The 19149-nt window shown below is 49.0% G+C and overlaps 1 protein-coding gene across 5 annotated transcripts in view; it reads right to left on the bottom strand.

The window, feature by feature from the left end:
* Positions 1-18932, bottom strand: part of LOC128310013 (homeobox protein 5) — a 91912-nt gene extending 72980 nt beyond the window's left edge. For 4 of the 5 annotated variants that reach the window (XM_053046540.1, XM_053046543.1, XM_053046544.1 and 1 more), the window contains exons 1-3: positions 18714-18932; positions 15061-15315; positions 277-1182 (exon numbers count right to left, since the gene is read on the bottom strand). In XM_053046540.1, coding sequence (XP_052902500.1) covers positions 277-360 — 84 coding nt within the window. In that variant the 5' untranslated portion in view covers positions 361-1182; positions 15061-15315; positions 18714-18932. Of the gene's footprint in view, positions 1-276; positions 1183-15060; positions 15316-18698 lie in introns of all 5 variants that reach the window. The other variant, XM_053046541.1, reaches the window with a different exon arrangement.
* Positions 18933-19149: the final 217 nt, after the last annotated feature.

Genomic DNA, 19149 nt, shown 5'->3' with positions numbered 1-19149 from the left:
ACAGGTGCCGATTGTTAACGAGCTCAATTTCCATTCAATTTTCCATTCGTCTTACGCGGCCGGGCTTGGGTGGGATTGCTTGAGCATGCTCGAACGCTGCTGCTGGCTAGCTTTCCTTCGCCTTTCTAGCATCTTTCCGTGGTATTACTAAGAATTATCTTAACTTCCGGGCACCGGCGATGGAAGATTACCAATCCGAAAGATGCAGAGAGAATTGGGGGAGAGGGGAGTGGAGGTTTTTGAAGAAATTAATGAAATCCAACCGTTCCAACCTACCTGCAGTTCGTGTAGAAAATCCGTCTCGTCCAACAGCACGATCCGCACGGTGATGGTTTTCGACGATCGGCAAAGGCAATACATTTTGCTGATGCGTTTCTCGTTGTCCTTTGGAAGATAAACACACCAACTGTTAAACTATTCACTACACTATTCACCTTGTGTGTGGTTGTGTGTGAGGAGGGGGAAGGGAGGGGGCTTTAAATCGGGTACGAGTCCGTCACTCTAAGCTCACTGGACGCAACAACTTCCACGATGGGCGAAACACTTTGAACTCATCGTACACCGCGCACCATACGATCCACTCGCACTCGGTATAAACGCACACTCGGAACTCATCACACCACATCAGCGAACGTCAAAAATGTATTTCTTCGATCGGTCGACATTCTTCGGTAGGCAGCACACTTGTCGACGGCTCAGGCACTGGTATCAACGGTCAAGGTTCTTGGCAGCCATTTAACGCAACCCCCAATCTCACCTGTGCGTGAATGTCTGAGTCTTCTGCCAGAGGTCTTCCTTTCACTGTTCCACCTTACACACCGATACCTCACTTGGGATTGTATTGATTTTATTGAAGTCTGTTATTTTTGCACTTCGACATCACGGGGAGTACTTAAGACACGGCACATATGGACACCTCTCCTCGGCGCAGGTTAAGGCTGTACGCTCTGCCCTGTTTTTTCCCAGAGACTTTGCAGCAAGTTCAGCATATGATCCCGATATCCCTGAGCGACCTCTATCAAACGATCGGGTGGTTTGATTGATTGATTGATTGGTTTCAGGTTTCGGTTCGGAGTCTTGATAAATTACACACCGGAATGCGCGCTCCGCAGCCACTGCGCGTTATTGTTTGTTTGCGATTAAACCCCGAAGTCTCGCAACACAATTATCCCAGCACAGCAGCTGTAACGAGAATGAGAAGCAGAGAATACATGTCAGTTGGGTTGTAGAATCAAACGTGCAAGCTTATTATCACTTTCCCTCCTTCTTCGTCTGAAGGGGGAAGGTGAGTGGGAAATGCTTCTGGAAAGCCTTCTTCAGCTCGTGTTGTTGGTGGATGGTTTTCAATGCCAATGGCAGCTTCTGGAGTTATTGGGCAGTCTCGCGGGACCGTCGATAGATTGACGTGCTCACGTTAACATATGTGCGTTGAAAGGTTCAATAATGAGGATGAAGATAAACTGGACGAGATCCTGCTGGTTGCTGGTGTGGGAAAGATCCGGGTTCTTCAAAATTATTCCCTCCCGAAACCATGTGCTGCAACCAAATCTCGCGAGATTTTCTTTGCCTTCAAATGCAAAATGATGAAAGAAACATTAAATAAGACGTACGGTGGTTACTGGTGAGGGAAGAAGTTACGTCAGCCACAGGTACTCCAGACATTCCCCAAAGCACTTCATTTCGGTCCCAAGTAACAAGTTCTAATTTGCGCACCAGATTTTAATAGACAAAATAAAAGGCATGTCTAGCGCATCATACTCCACTGAACGGCAATTATTTCGTCCGCAGCAGGGAAGGGATCTTGCAGCTGCAAGTGTTCCATTTCCCCGCAACAGCAAATCTTGGAAGCATCTGCACGTTCGGCAACAGTTAGCCCTGGAGCCTTGCTATATGGGTCCAATGCCAGAGAGGCTCCAAGACTGGCGCAAATAACGAGTTCGTGTCCCTAGCTTATAAGCGGCAGATGTCGTCCGCCTCACCTCGGTGGTTCATAACTTATCCGCCATCAGTAAAAGGGGGACCACCTTCTGCTCAAAACCTTTTCGCCGCCACGGTGGCTAGCAATGGACGATGGTGTCATCGGAGTTGCTATCAAGCGCAAACGTCGCTGTCAACGATTTCAAACGAACGATATAATCAGCAATTACGGGCAAGGACTCTACGGATGGTTTACTGCGGTGAGGTTCAAAACTCGCCAACCACCCTCAGCGAGGTGTTTTATCTCCCGGTGTGCATCGTAACGTTGTGGCATAAAAAGGTGCACCGAGGCGATGATTCAATTGCGATGCCATCATACATCGATACCGGTGGCCGGAACCCCAGGACAGAAACCGATGCGATTGTTGCGGCGTTTGCGATACGTTCCACGTACGGGCGAAAGTGAGAAAACCCCGTGAAGAGTAATTGAAATAAATTATCAACACCGGGGTCTCCCCAGGTTCCCCACCCACTGCCTGATGCTTGTCGCCTGATATGCCGTATTTGCGCGCGGACCAAGCGTACGAAGAGTGTCACGCTCTGATTTCAAAGGAAACTGCGGCCACAGTTTTCCCCGGTGCTGCTGAGGTTCTCTGCTGAGCAAGTAGAATGGTTAGAAAATTTAGACTTCCACTTGTTCAATCGAGTTCATGGCAACACCATTTTGGAATCCTTGGGAAGTAACGACCTCAACGAGTACGGACACTATTCCCTTCCTCTCTTTATTTCTCTCTTTCGACACCTAGCCATCATTGTGTGCTGCGGGTCATTGTTGAACCGAAGCGGTGCTCAAGTGGCGCTCGAAAACTATTCTACGCCTTTCCGACACCGGAATAACCTGACGGAAGCGTTTTACCGGCTGTACCTTATGCAGCTCATGTTCAAGTGGACGGTCTCTTGAAGGTGTCATTGGCAGCGATTGAACTACCCAATCCTCCCCCGGGGACACGAATGAAGCTTCCCGATCGCCCAACTGCACCTGGAGATCTGGTGCGAGTTTTGCTGAGATCCTCCAACGAACGCCCACCATCATCATCTTCCGCGCACGGACAACGGACGGAGAGTTTTTTCGGGGCAACTATTTCAATTACAATCTCCAGTCGTTAAGGTGGATTCGGGAGGGATTGGGTTTTTTTTTGCTTCTTTTTGTCTAACATTTACTGGTACCGCAAAGAGCCATCCGGCCAGTCGGCCGGCAGATTGGTCGAGGAGCTCTCGTCGGTGACTCTTTGCGCGAAGAAATAATATCCTGATTTATTTTTATGCCCTACCACCACCATGGCCATCTTCATCCCGAGGTTCAGGTGGTGGTCCATGGCCACCCAGGCCACCGCACACGTACCGTACAATGGCGTGGCGCTACAAAGGTAACAATGACACCGTCCAAAACCCCTAATTCAGTGCGTCTTCAAATTGGCTATCGTTTTGTCTGCCAGGTGGTTCGTGGTTTCGGAGTGGATTCCCTTCTTCACTTTTTTTTTCGACCGTACCCCTTCACAGTTCAATTTTGTTTCAAGTTCATCCACCGGCAGGGGCGTCCTAAAGTGGAGTTTCATTGAGTTTCGGAGCAGCAGTACACGATCGGCATACTACCACATTGAAGGCACCTTGAAACGACCCAAAATTAAGACCTAGCCGTAATGTATGAAGTGCTAGTGAAGTGCCATAAATACGAACGGTTGGAGACCACCAAAAACCGCGCGTGTGTGTGTGTGTCGAGGGTGATTATGAAACTTTTCCAACACTTGTTTCACACACTAAATGTGCCCGTAATGGCGACGCATGTTTTCATTCCCCACCCAAAGCGAATGGTTCTTCTCAACCACCATTAATTAGGCCTTCGTACTGTCCAGGTTTTTATCGTCCTGGTTGCAAAGGAAACATCTCTGCAATATCAAAGAGCGAACCGGGTTACCCAAAAAAAAAAAAACAAAACATCTTCCAAACAGTATGGAAAAAGTAAAGAAATGAAAAGCAAAAAAAGGCAAAGGCGGGCGTTTAAAATCCGCTTAACATGCATCCCTCGATGCTCGCCAATGCTCGGGCGGGCGCAAAACATTGGTCCCCCGGTGCTTATCACCAACTGTGGCTTCACGACACGCCATCGAATCGGTGTGAACACGGGCAGTCAGCGAAGAAAGAACGGAAAGCACAACCGTAAACCGGGCCGTTCCCGCCATGCCGGGTGTGATCCCAAATCACGCTAATAACACATTCGCGTGTCCCATGATACTTCCATCCAATCAATGATTACGATCCACCCGATCCGAAAACCCCACCCCACACCTTCTTTTCTCCCTTCCCCATCTGTCTGCGGTGCTCGGACCGGCGAAGGTTTGTGTAGGTGAAAAAGGCGCGCGCGCGCCGAGAATGTATATCTCTATACGCCTTGCGCCTCATATCATCAACGGGTGTGCGGGGACACATCATTAACGGTATACGGTGCAGTCGGTGTTACGGCTCATTCACTTCTGCCCGGGTGACGCAACGGGCGCATGCCTGGCAAGAACTTCAAACTCTTTCCCCGTCCTCCCCAGGCCAAAGTTCTTGTGTCGCTGCCCGAAAGACAAACAGTACATATTCACCCCGCTCGGTACCGAAAAAGTGGAACAAATCTAGCAAAACGGATGGGAAGGAGGGGGAGGGATGAAGAGGATGATAAAAATGGTGGCCCACTGGATGGACCTGCCCGGGGACAGCACAGGAGGGCGGTGGATAAATATCGAGGTAACCAAACAAGTTGGCAATTATCGTCGATCTCCTTTCACTCGAATGACAACAACGGTAACATAACAACTGCCACACACACCCGCAGCGGACACCGTCCTCCCCGTGGCACTCGCTCGAGAATGCACTCGGATGGTTGGTTGCGAAGGTGGATTATGCTTGCCATGCTGCAGCATCCGTTGCCATGGTGTTGCTTGCCCTATAATTCGTCGTCCGCTTGTGCTCGCCAAAGTCGCCATAGTACACCGTCTATGCGCCTGGACAGTCTTCTCCGGCAGCCAGAACAAACCCCCGCATGGGCTGTAAGAGGTGCGAATATCATTAAACTAAAACGCACCAGTGAGTTGAGCTGCATTAGCTACAGTTCAGCGACAGGGATCACGGTATTTCCCAGTACCGGGCGTGAGGGATGGTAGAAAATTACTCAAGTGTCCCTAGTTACGGACAACAGAAGAGCTCGAGAGTTTCATTCAACCATTTTTGTTTTCTAAACAACGCGTAAATTATTGTCACTTAAACATATCTTAAATAGCTTTACAACTACCAGAATTCATCGTCCCACTATCGAAAAGCTGTAACATTCCCTTTCCAAAGTTAGACAACTTTCTATCGAAACGGTACCGAGAACTTTCTCACCTTCCTCACACCTTCCAAACTGTCGCCGACCATCACGTGGCAATTTGTTCGTCAAAAACGGCAGCCATCAAACAGGCGAAGCGTAATTATATGATCACACAGCGTCCTTGCCATAACATTCCAAAAATTCGCTTCACCGCGCTTCACCGAAAGGTGCGGAAGAAATTCTATGCCCCTTCGTTTTCGGAAGGATGGCGCACAACGCGCTTCGACAAACACTCCCGCAAGAAAGATGAAACGGTTTTCTCCGGTGAACTTTACTGCTGCTTGGCTCCTGTATCAGGGGTATCGGGGGTGCATTCTTTTCCTTGTGGACGTGGTGCGTGGTGCTGCAAGGAATCGTCTTACATATTTCATCCCTTACACCTTTTCCTGAAGGCCGAGATGGTTGTCGGGTGGTAAACAACAGGCAACGCGGTTAGAGAATGGTTACCGAATACGCTCGGAAGCGAAAATTAATTCGAGTGGAACGTGTGCTATCTCAATCTTTTCTGCCGCTTGGAAAGCTTTGGGAAATTTCTTGTCGACATCTCCTCAAGGGGGCGGGATTTAAATGTTACGTTTTGCTTTCTTGTACAACAACACGCAGGTACGGTTATTTCTAACTTTGAATGCTAAATTTAGCTTCAGAAAAAAAAATTGCATTCTGCCGTGGGCTTTTTTTTTGTCAAGTTGGGACACTCCATTTTTAGGACGCACTGTCGCGCTGGTTATGCTGCAGTTGATGTTAATCTCACGACTACGCAATCACTTGCGTTGTATGATCATTTTTCAACTCGCCTATACCACCCCCGTTGGATCGACCGAACTGACCCGAACGGTATCTGGAGCACGACGGTTAGGCAGGCACGTCTAGAACGTAATGCATTCCATCGCCGAACCGGCAATTCGTGGGTGAGATGTCCAGTCACCATCACCGTGCAAAACCTACGCCGCGAATAAGTCATTCTACATCACAATTGGCTTTAATTAATGCTCCTGCCATGGAGCTGAGGTGAAGCGAGATCAATGGAAACAATGTCCAAGTGTAGTACTTTCGCTTTCCGCAAGTGCGCCGTTCGCGTCCGTCTTAACCCGGGGCCGAGCTTACGTCAACCTTTTACGCTAGCAAGAACACCGCACACCTCGTTGGCTGTCTTGCCCTAGCGGGTATGCGGGTATGACATTCGAACAGTCAAAGACTGCGTCCGATGTCCACTGCCACTCCGAGTACAGTGCACCCCGGGAGAAGAAGGATATCGGCGAGGTTTTACCTAATTTGGTTATTGTTAATTGTTTTGCTGCCTACTTTGTCACAACGAATTACTGTCCAGTACGTCTCTGTTCGGTGGTACTGGTACTGGACATTGGGCGCTATGCAGCTCTAATTGAGTCACCATTTATCCTTTCATTTCCATCGCGTTCAAGTCGTGCGGCGGGTTGGAATTTGAGACCCGAGGCCGGGAACGCATAAATTCCGGATCATGTAGCGTAAAATGTGAGCTCAGGCAAAAATGTCACGCTCATGTTTCATGCTACGGGACGGGGACCAGAAGGTGATCAGACGCTATCTTAATCCAGCAGATCAGTCAATGGCCGGAATGTGTACCACTGATTGTTTAAGCGCGTATGCCAATGAACTGTCCCCACACCACCAGGCGGTTACGGGTAGATCCCGAATCAGCAGATGGTGATGATCACCGGCCAAGGAAACCACTGATCGGTACAGCTTTCCCAGAACGCGAACCTTTCCCGGGAAGTACATAAAGATGCTATCATCTTCATTAAGGATGAGCGTCACGTCACACCGGCACATACGTTCTACCCTTGCAAGCACCGATTCGTAAAGCAGCGTCAACTTATCGCGATGAAGCAAATCATGGTGTCATAATATAACTACTTATTGTTAGCATTTCTAGCCCTCCGGTCAACACGGTGTAGGTCAACCGTCATCCATGGTTCCTTCAACAGCTCTTCGGTTCAGTCATCACACACTTGCTGCACCGCTTTCTTCTACGGCGGCGAACAAGAGGACAGTGAAATGGGAAAGATCTGATGATATTAAAGTGTGTCGATCGTATTCCAGCTCGTCCAGGCCTTGGCTAACTTCACGTTTATATACAGCGGATTTTCAAAAAGTTTCCACAGATCGTCTACCTCTGCTCAATGTGGTCGGCGTAATTAAACTGATCGCATGTTGATGAGCAAATTCCTTTTTTTTAAAATATCACTCTCTTAAAAAAAAAAGAGCTAACTAACTACGCGAACACGTTCACGATCGTCCATAGATCACCGCCCGTGCCCATAAAGGCGCCTCTGCGTTCTGCCGCCACTTCCGGTTGGCGAAAAGAAGCAAAACGAACCACAGTACGGTACCGCCCGATTTGCTGCTGAATTTAGTGCATTTAGTCCATAATTTACCGGGCGGAAGAGAGACCACACTAAATACGCTGGTACGCTCCCCTACGTAACGCATCGTCCAGACCCAGGTCTCGGAAAAGTGCTGCGGAAGTCCCGGTCGGTGTGGTGGATTCATTTCAATTACGGTTTCTTCAACCGGGCGGCCAATTATCGTATTATGTGCTTCATCATCTCCTTCTGGCCAATACCCGGCCAAGTTGACCGAGAAGTCGGTCGGCGCAAAGTGCATCGTTAGTGGCGGTTGCTGTTCTGTTCTCCTGATGTGATCAAGTGATCGAATTACGCCGCCCGGCCCTTGTGTTGGGATCACGCGGCCGCAAAATTGTGCGCCCAGCACTGCTACCGACACCTTCACTCCCGTTTCCGTTTCCGTACTACGGGGGTGACGTTTTTATTAGTACATTCATCTCGACGGTTCGCTTCTCTTCGTGGCGAATTTTGCAGCGCACAGTTTTTTTTGTGTGTTTCTGTCGTAATGTTGTCTCGATGCGGAGCATTCAGCGCGTGAGGTGACCACGTTTCACCATGTTCTTTCGCCACTCGGTAGGCAGGCAGGCATCGACGGTCACTGACCACCCTGGCGCTGCGATGGGTTGGGTGACGCTGGAGGCACAAATTGCGAATGCATCGTCGTCTCCGAGGGCTACCGGGATTTAATGGAGTGGCACGCACCGCATCGCACTCGTACGCCATCGGAGCAGGGGAGGGAAAATGATGGATCTCATTTAAGCACCTTTCGCCAAGACCCCGTTAGCAAAACACGAAATGGGTTTCAGTTTTATATGGTCCCCGTGTGCAGCGTGCAGTAGCGCTGTGTGGTTTTTCTTTTTAGTCGTGATCCACTTGCGATCATTTCGCGTGCTACCATCCTTCCGGGCTCGAAGCAGCCAGACCCGACCAGCCAGCTGGTGATTTAATAGTTTTCCTTCCGTCACACACTGCACACAGTGAAGCGCGTCCGGAGCAAGGAAAACAAAACGAACACAGCACCGGCTCTGGCCCCAACGCTACAACAAAAAAAAACCTTGTTAAGAAACCATCGAACAAGCTGCTCACTTGCCGATCGTAACCACACACATGTCGGACGGGGGCCCGTGCAACCGGACAGACATCGACCAAGTTCGAGGCTGTCCGACGCGAGCTTAAGTAGCAGGAATGCGCACACCAATCACGTCACCGAATACCTTTGACCCAGTAGACGCGGGCAAACTTCGTTCGCAACGGCAACACAGCTAGACCAGATCCACCAGCGCCGTGTAGCACGCGATCGTTGCACACTTACCGGTGCTGACCGGACACTCCCCCCCGATGCAAAACCCGATCGAGTTCTACCTGAAGGCACAACAATGTCGACAGCGGGAATGCCCATAAACGGTTACTCAGCCGACTTACGCATTACGTCAGCCATCGTTTCTCCCTGTTGTGCGTCAACCTCCAGGATTCTTCCTTGCCGGAGTAACGGGAGTTCCAGGCAGTTCTTGCGAGCTAATTAATTCCACTTATCACTTGCCCTTGGTTCATTGGCCCTGCCGGGTGAGAAAATAGCCCGGAGGACGAATGCGCACCGACGATACGATGGTTCTCTATGATTATGCTGCCCGTAACGAGATAACTGGTAGGATCGAGTGAACGATAAACCATCAATGCGATCGATACGATCGACTCGATCGATCGAGAAGTCGTGATTGTTTACGTGCTTTTTTATTACATCTCGGACAGAAATGTGAAGATTACCAATCAAGAGGTTGGTTCAAACATTAAAGAGACTTTGAAGCATTCAAGTTTCTTGCGTCTCTAATCAAGAGATAACCTCATGTTTACAATAATGCTAGGCAACATCACATCACCGTCGCTACAAATTTGTCCGCCTAGGCTCAGACGTTGTCCCACTGTGAAGCGACTCCATCACGTGCGACACCGGCTAGTTGCACTGTAGAATTTCTACCAGGCGGAAAATTAATGCCACCCAGTAACGGCAAACGACACGTCGGATCATGGGTGCGGGTTGATGACATCCAAAGCACACACACAGCGACACGCACACCGTGTGTGTCTACCAGAGATCAAACACAGGTTTTGCGGTTTGTGTTCTCAGGCGTGGTCTCCAACACAGCGGCCCCTGGCGGCTCGAAACAAACCATGATGGATGCGCGTACAATAAATCATTGCATAACTGGAACGAGCGCACACGCTTCTTAAACTTCGCAGCGGAGCTAGAGAGTTGGTACTCTGCACACTTTACCTTCCGTCACAAGGCAGCTCCACGAATCCCATTCCCTCGGGGATCGGAGAAACCTGACCGTTGACTGAAGATGGTCATTCGGCTTGTCACCTTTGTTTGTCACAAATGTGATCAGCAAGCCTCCTCTCCCCCGCTCTGCGTACGCACCGGGGTCAAACGAGACGGAACGGTAGCGACGTGATGATGAAAAGCCCACGTCTTCAAGTAATCCTCCCGCTGCGGTTGTCCGCTCGTCGGCAACACACACAACGAGCGAAAAAAAAAGCCCAACGAAAAAGGGAAACCTGGAGCGGACAAAGTGTGCAAAAGCTAACGAACAAATTTCGGACCAGTCATTATCTGGAACAGCCAGGAGGATGGCCACCACAGCTGGGTGGGGTATGACCGCACGGCTCGTCTTATTAATAAGATTCACCGTAAAAGCCGACTGCGCGGCAAAGTGGTATGACATAAAATTAAAGAAACGCACACACCGGTCGAAAGCGGAACAAGTGACAACAAACCCATTCATCTTGGTGCTGGCACTACGTTTTGGGCGATTGCTTGTCTGGGGAAGAACAAATGCTCTCTTCGACATCCAGCACAGTCGCAGAACCCACCCACCCGCGTCGGTGATGCTGGTGACAATCCGGTGTCTGACATTGAATTTATCTGAGGCTACTAATAACGCATCAGAGTTGGTGCGTGTCTTACCAATCTAGGTGAGACCCTATCGTAAGGAATTAACTAACAGGGGAGTTCTGATCTTGTGCTATATACGTTAAGCTCATATATCACTTTTAACAGGGTTGTCACACCGAAAGCGAACGCACCGGGGGAGCACGAGAATAATGAAATACGATCGAAAAGTATCATTTGGCCATCGCACGCAAATAAAGGGAACGGTCCAAAAGTGGCATTTAGCGATTCCGGGCGATCCCACCAACGCGATGCACGTGCACTGGAGGGCACGTTGCCGTATGGCCCCAAAACAGCTCGCGAGACGTTTTAGTACACCCTATTTCTGTCGTCGGTTCAAAGCGATGGCAATAAAATGTACCATTTTGTGAGTTCGTGATTACTTCTGTCGGAGTTCTTGTTCCCCTTCCCACTGCCTAACCATTTTCAATCGCTCAAGATCCAAATCGTTCTTCCTGATGCCGGTGTGTATGTGTGTCTGCAGTTTTACAAGCTTGAAGTCTTCCGGAGTCACGGATTGGTACCGTTTTTTTTTTCTCCTCCTTGGATTATATGCACTATGGACGGATGGAAATTCGGAACCAATTCCAGGATAGTCGTTTCGATACCCTACAGCTAGTCCCCTCCTCTTTTAGTTGACGGTTTATCCGGTAATTTGAGGAGCCGGGTAACCATTGGCAACCAGAGGAACGGAACGGAACGTCACGATTGCAATAATGGCCATCGTCAGCATCGGGTGAAACCTTCTTTGCCCGGCTTCAACGGTCCAGATTGAAACCCGTCCGTCCGGGCACCAGCGGGCAGCTGTTCCTTTGGTCTGTGCTGTGCTGTGCTGCCACAGCAGGGGGTATTCTTCGTGCCCATTGTAAGCAGGAAAGCCACACGGGTGAAATAATAAAAACACACAAAGCGGGAGGGTGGACGAACACACAAATGGACGGTGTGATTTATAATGCAATTGGGAATTGCAAAATTCCTTGCCATACCGTGTCGCCCTCGGTTAGCTGTCGTCAGCCACAATCACACACACACATACCCCCGATGCGCCATCCGTCAGTTTCGATTGGCTGGGTCCGAAGACGGTTCGGACCCCGGGTACCATATGGTTACAATGGTGCAATCCGGCACTCACGCGCCTCGCATGGCCACGGGTGGTAATGGTGGGGGAGGAGAGCAACGAAAAAAAGGGCCACCCCGACGGAAAAGTGAAGCTCCCGTGAACGGCAAAAAGGTTACATAAAAAAAGAAGGTAAAGTTTTGTTTTCCGACTCCCCCACAGTGAGCACCCGAGCGTACTGTACATGCCTCGAATGCACTTTTCTTTACCACGATAACTCTGTGTGTGTGTGTGTTTAGATGCGTTTTTTTCTTTCTAAAAGCCGCGACTTACGCCTTGGATCTAGTGCAACCTCTCACGGTCGTTCACGGGGATGACACAACTGGACCGGTGGCGCCACGTCTACGCCACGCCTGGCAGAAACACAAGACGGTAGATATATAATTCTGCCGCAGTGTCTAGCTGCAAGATAGCAGCGAGAAGATGGAAAACTTTTCTCATATCGCTTTCAAAGCCATTACTTTCAAGTCCGGTAAATGTAAGTGCCGGTCGGTTTCAATAAGGTTGCTGGTTCGTCCTTCCATCCCGCACACTGTTGATGCTGTTGACCGGGCGTTTGACCAACTTTTTGCACCCTTATAGCCTGCCGTTATCCGGTTATGATGCGTTCGCTTTTTTTTGCCATGCTTTTGCCCATGCTGTGAGTCATCGTTTCCGGAAGTGCATGGCAAAAATGTGGGACGAGGTGGGAGACAAGTGTGTCAAAAGCGGAAGACAAGATGTGTACTTCATTCTGGGCGAACTTTACGTTATTAAAAACTACCTTCACGCTCAATGAAATCTGGCAAAAAGTTTGCTGTCTTAAAGCCCTGGCTCATAGTCATTTCGGTTGGCCGTCTTTTCCACTTCAGAGTGCAATTCTTGCTGTCTCTTAGTAAGAGGAGGTGAAAAATAACGACGTATTCCAACTGCACACACCAAGATAAGTCAAACACTTTCCTTAGCGTTCGGACGCCAGGCCCAGAGAGAGAGAGTCTCCGGTAAACAAGCAGCGCCCCGATCCACATCCGGAGGTGATGCATGAACTATAAACAGTTGAGCATCTTTCTTCATTCCTTCTGCGTACAGCGCAACATTCCTATGTTGCACCTCTGCACTACTCTTTCGCCGCGTGTTTTGCCCTCGCCATGGCAAACCATAGCATCTCCCAATCCATCCATCCGTCAAGATCGTTTTTATGCGACCCGGGGCATGTCTCGGTGCAACGTGCTCTCTCCGGGGTCCGTGGTTCCGTACCGGTGGAAAACAAAACTGAAGAAAAGGAAAAAAATTCATTCAACTTCAATAAAATCATAAATAACGGGAAAAATATTTACTGTCTGACGGCGGAGTTGTTACTCTCCTTTTTGCTTCCTCCACCCAGTTCTTCTTGCATCTCGTGCTTCATCTCGTCTACTGGTTCCAGCGTTTCTCTCCCTTCCAGCCCAACGTTCCACTCGCCCGCCCCTCCTGTCTGGCTGTCCGGCCGCCTGTCTATATTCCATCATCGCGAACACTTTTTCCCGAACTTCTGGACTTTGTTGTTCTTTCCCGGCCCTTGCCTGGCCTGTGCACTTCCCCCCGTTCCCACCCTACCGAACGGGTGCCCGTACCGGCAAATGATCGAGAAAGAACGCATTTGGGAGTAATTTACATTCACCTCTTGTTCGGTGTGTGCACGATCGATCCCCTGACGCTGGGTACTTTTGCTTGCGTTGCTTACGAAAGAGTAACTAAAACTATACACATCCTACGCTTCGGTCAATCTACTGCTGGTTCACACCACAACTGACCCATGGTACAACAGTGCGTTCTAAGCCTGCGTGCCCTGCGTAGCTGCCACCCCGTACCCGGGGCGCGCGTTCTTGCACGCGCGTCTGATGTTATTTTAGGATTTTCCAATCCCTTTTTTCTCGCCGTTTCGGGGAAAATTAAATATTCAAGACATCGCCTGCAAGAGAGACCCCTCGTTTCGTTCGGCCAGTTTTGGAGAAGTACCAGCGACTGCGTAACACCCGACGATGACTACACCATAACTACACGTTGACTGACCGCATCCGCACAAATCCCTCGCTGCGCATCGCTGACTTTACAACCCCTGCGTTCGACACCCCCTTGCGCCATCCACCCGTCGCGTACCGTCCCACCAGCGAAAAGCTGACGTCCACAAGGCGCGCGCTCAGGCTAATTCTCCTGGTCCCGGTCAGCCGGCCGGTGCTATGATTGTAATTTGATTTGATTTGGAAACCGAAAGAAGATTAAAATCTCACTCCCCGAACCGAACGAACCAGTGCGCGCGCACAACAAGCGTATAATGCCATAAACTCCACACCTGGCTTTATGGTGTCCTCCGCGTGGCCGCTGCCCCATTCCGGCGGTTCCTCGCCAGCACCGCCAGCAAGCTTTTACGGTCCGGTTGCTCTTGCGCAACGGATGAAAGAATCGCAACGACAAGCGAATCGTCGCAAAAGTTTCCACCAAAAGCCCACACGAACGCTAACCCAAGTGAATTTTATTAACAACAATTTAGTACGCACCGTGGACAGTGGATGGTTCGTGAGAAATACCCGCAGCTCATCAGTCGCATCGGCATGGTGGAAGAAGTTTCCACCGCCAACCACAAACAGTGCTGCGAGCCCGTCCGCTGCCAAAAAGTGCCGGTGCTCCGCCACATTTGAAGGTGATTCATTAATCTTCCCACAAACGATCGCACGCTTCTTCGGTACCGAGCTGATGCAATGGTTTCGGTTCGGAGGTCAACCGCTGGGATGGGAGTCTGCTGGTTGGCCGAAATAAAATAATCTCCCAATCAAACCGAACCGATTCGCTCATCCTTTTTGAAGGGAATGGACGATGATCTGCGGCGTTACAAAGGGGAGTGAGGGGGGAGGCATAAATGGGCTTCAAAAAGATTGTGGTCTTTGCAAAGTAGATCGTCAACATTGCAGCAATAGCCCCCGCCAGCTGTGCTGTATCAATTCGGTCACGGTTTTTAAATCGGACAAAGATGCAGCTGACGGCAGATTGATTTCGATTGCAATTTCAACAGCAACAATGTTGAAGTTTTTTTGTGTGTGCAATGAGGATGAGATGCAAATTCAATTCCAAAGTGCAAAACACTCCGCCGGAAAGACAAAATGTTTGTACCAACGCCGCTGGAGTGTGGTATGTGCATGTCATTAGTTGACTGACAAAAAATGTACTAATTCAAGCTGTTGAAACTTACAGAAAACGGTTTAGGTGACACGTTATGATCAATTAACACGACTATTGGATTCGTGTGTCGATATTTGGTTTAACATACCTTAGACTGGCCGTTCGTAGCAATGTCTTCTGTTCTGGATAACGTGGTATAAATAAAGCTGATTCATTATCATATGACCAAACTTGGCTTATTAGATGCAGATAAACGTGGCAGATAATTATCCAATCTTGAAACAATGCAGAAGTGTAGCCGAATCAGTTGTTATTCGAGTTTAAACTGCTGTATAGAAGTTCGCCTAATCAAAGGCAAAGCAGAATTTATGACTTTTCACCAGGTCGGAACCTTTTAGTAAACCTAAAATGAAACAAAAAACAAATAAAATTAGCGTAACGTAAATGAAACACAAGTATATAAAATATTGGCATTACGAAACCAACATAAAGTTAGTGCTATAAATGAAGCTATATACATGTACAGAACCAACCGGTAATATTACCGGTCTTCACCACATTAATCGTTTTATGAACAAAGATCAAAAGTCCACCCTTCAAAGCCTAGCTTCATAAACATCAATAAACAACGCAAGTGGTCGGAACGTCCTTTATGGCCACGACTTCGACTGCTCGGGGGGCCGACGGCATTTCGCGCGTACACAATCATTTACCAGCGACACGAGAGGTTCATCCACCGGATGATGTACCTTCCAACATCCCTTTCTTTTTTTTTATGCTCCTTTACTTCCAATCGAACACACGACGCGCCATTGATTGTGATTGCAGATGTTCTGCCGGCGTTCTGCCGGGACACTTTTACGATCGGCGTACAGACGGGCATCGTTCGGGGCGAAGTGAGCGTTTCCTGCACTAAAGAAAATCAACTGTGCAAGCATAAATGTCTTTTTCCGTCTCACATTGGGTGTAAACGGGTTGCCCGGCACTTTTACCCTGCGGGAACACATGTGGCTAGAGGGGGAAACATTCGAGGTCGTGAAGCACTAAGCCAGCGGTTAGATGATCCATTCGCCCCAAATAATCTCGCACACACCCTTTGCCATGATGCGGTGCACGGTGGTGACCGACTGTACCGAACGGTAGTAGTAATAGGGTTCGTAAGTGTAATTTCCAGTCTGGCACATCTTGACCGTATTTTCTTTCAATTACGCGCGGCGAAAAGATTCAGCGGGAGCGCTGAAGCTGCCGTGGAATGAGGTACGCAACCATTCGCAGATGTTTATTACGCGAAGAAAGCATCAAGCCGGTGGGTGTGCTCATTTCTCGGCGCGCTCCACAACCCGCAGGAACCCTTTTTCGCACCGGTTGCTTTACGTTACGTAAAATTTGAATAGAATAGAGCGTGGTGAAGTGTGGCCAGCTTCATCACCATCATCATCATCATCATCACCAATGATGGTCGGTCGGTGGTGGAAGCAGTGGGCAAAACGGAGATAGCTGGCATATACCCGGTTCTGTCCCGTTCCCTGTTGGACCCATTCCCATCAATTCTGCCGCTTAATCTGTACCGTGCTACCGCGAACACCCCGAGATCCGTTCCCAGCGCCGAAAGAATGAACGACAGGCCGATGAATGAGGACAACAGCGTCCCGAAACCCGTCGCCCCAATGTAGGGGTGGGGAAAATTTATGAATTTCTTCCATTAAGGGTATAAATTTTATGATTCAATTTCCTCTTTCAATGCAAATTTCTACCTTCACTTCAGGTACGCTAGCCAATGCGACGGAACTGCGACCGTCTTCGAACCAGCATCGGTGCTACTTGCGGTTTTTGGGGCCATCGCACCAGAGCAGTTGCTTGTCCCGAAAAAGAAGACACGGATAAGGTACATCTGCTCGTACCCGGCGCGGTGAGATTATTCGCGGCAAAAACACACGTACCACTACAAAGTGCAACCCGTTCCGCCGTCAGAACCGAAGCAGTCACGTACCACGTCACTTGCCAACTTTGCAGGATAACAACATCCGTCTGGATTGGATCGGAAGGGATGGGAACGATGTCGTGCGCTCTTATCCACTTCACGGCCGGCGAAAGGCGAACGGATAATTTGTGGTTTCCGGTGGGGATTATGCCACTCCGGACAGAACCCCCCCCGGGCCGGGATCACGCCTTTCCAAACAAAAAAGGAACACATCTTGCGACGCTCATCGTTCACCGGGGCAAATAAAAAGTAGCCGGCCCGGATGCGTTTGCGAATGAAGCGAAAGGAAACGAGCGCAAGTGCATCCGGGACCAGATACGCTGCCCCGTTATCGTATTAACCTCGGGCGGGTTGGGATTCTGACGGGTCAAACTTGTTCTCTCCGCCGACACCGACGCTTGCGGTCAGTGGTTGGTGGTCTAGCTGCTCGGTTGTGGTTACGGTACTGCTCATCTTAGCACCAGCTCCGCTCTAGATCGAGCTACGTGCCTGTCGAAGAATGGCTACAGGTATCAACATGGGTGAAATTTGCTCTAATATTTCGCCCACCCTTTTCTTAACGTTTGCTCCTCTGCTTTTGCGCCACCAACACAAGACCCCGAGACCGCTTCGGCAACGGCAATCAAGGCAACTGTACTAAACATAAGGTAATTAATTATCGCTAATAACACCGAACCTCGACCCTCGAGCGATTGCACAAACGGAAGGCAATTCGTGTTGATTTATCGAAATAGTTAAACCACCGGTAAGGAAAGAGTAGCGCGTTCGACATAATTAGCGCCGAAGCACTTGGACGCTCCACACAAAAAAAATGGCACGGAACCCGCAGCATCCAACTCCAACTGCCAGCTATTTCATCTCGTTAACGGCTATTTGTCAATGGTAAATTTATTTTCCACTTCCCGTTTACCAGTGCGCTTTGTCTCGATGAAGCCTCATTTGCAAACAGCGAACGATTAACGGAAATATCGTTAATTCACCACCCAACGGATCGTACGGGTGGCTCGGGAGCGTGATGAGATATATACATGTATACATTTTTTTTGCGGTAGTGCGATTTTTCTTCACCCGGAGTCTTCCTTACCTCCAGCCACTTTTGGAACTGGAAGGAAAATAACAGGTGCATCAGAGTGAAGATGTACAGAATTCGGAGCTACTCTTGCTGATCTGATGCTTACACGACAGGCCGACGCCGTTCGAGTCACTGACCAGAAGCGTTAAGCAAAATTAAAAAAAACATCATCCAACCACTGGAGACGGGAGAATAAAAAGCACAGACTAATATATGTTTTGCTTGATGAGGATTTCCACCAACCGGAGGTTGCGGTTTTCCATCATACATCGACACAAAGCGAATTCACCAGGTTCGGTAGTTGCCGGAATGGGAGTAACATGTTTGGAAGCTAATCAAAGATGAAGAAAAGATGGAAGATACAGCGGTAACAACCTTTCCCGCGTAATAACATATCTCAATCAGAAGTGATGGACACCGAAAACGTAACGAAACGTAACGAACGTTGACCAGCACCGACCCCAGCAGCAAGTGACTACTTCCAAATGCGTGGAGGAAAAGCATTCCGCAAAAAGGTGGATTCGATTGCTAGCTTTGCCTCCAATGTTATAGGAAAGCTTAGAGTCACTTTCGATGCCCCTCAACATCATGCTCCCTGTTTTGCTTAGTAGTGGGAGATGTTCTCTCATTAGATGATTGATATCTTTTCCGGTAGGTCTTGGCAGTCTTCCCTAATGCTTCTACGGGGTAAGAAAAGGCAGGTGAAACGATTCTAGCGCAGGAAAAACGATACCTAGTTATTACTGACCAGCGTTCCGATGCCCGTCTCCATTTGAGTCTTTCGGTAGGTGATGGTTCCACGTTTGAGTTAACTGTGTGGATGTTCGCGATACAGTAGCACTTCACGTAAACACTTTTGTACACATTAATAAACACAAACATTATATAATACAGACCAACAATGTCACAATATGGACTTTATATCACATCTATTTTCATAATTGCACAGCAAATTCTTATTTTCTAAACACTTCTTACACCACGTGTGAGCTACAATAGTAAACAAACATTTCTGACTGAACTGTCAAACTGATCGTTTACTTTTGTTTTTCTAGCCAAAGTGTTTGACCAGAAGATTACCCAGTGTGTGCGTCTGGCAGCTGCTATGTCAGGGCAGAATTGTAAATACTGTGGCACTTAGTGGACGCTGAAGGCAGAAAAGTGTTTCGTCTGAGCAAGTCGCC

Source organism: Anopheles moucheti, chromosome 2 (assembly GCF_943734755.1).
Source record: "Anopheles moucheti chromosome 2, idAnoMoucSN_F20_07, whole genome shotgun sequence".
NCBI lineage: Eukaryota > Metazoa > Arthropoda > Insecta > Diptera > Culicidae > Anopheles > Anopheles moucheti.
This window is presented reverse-complemented; position numbering and strand designations above follow the sequence as displayed.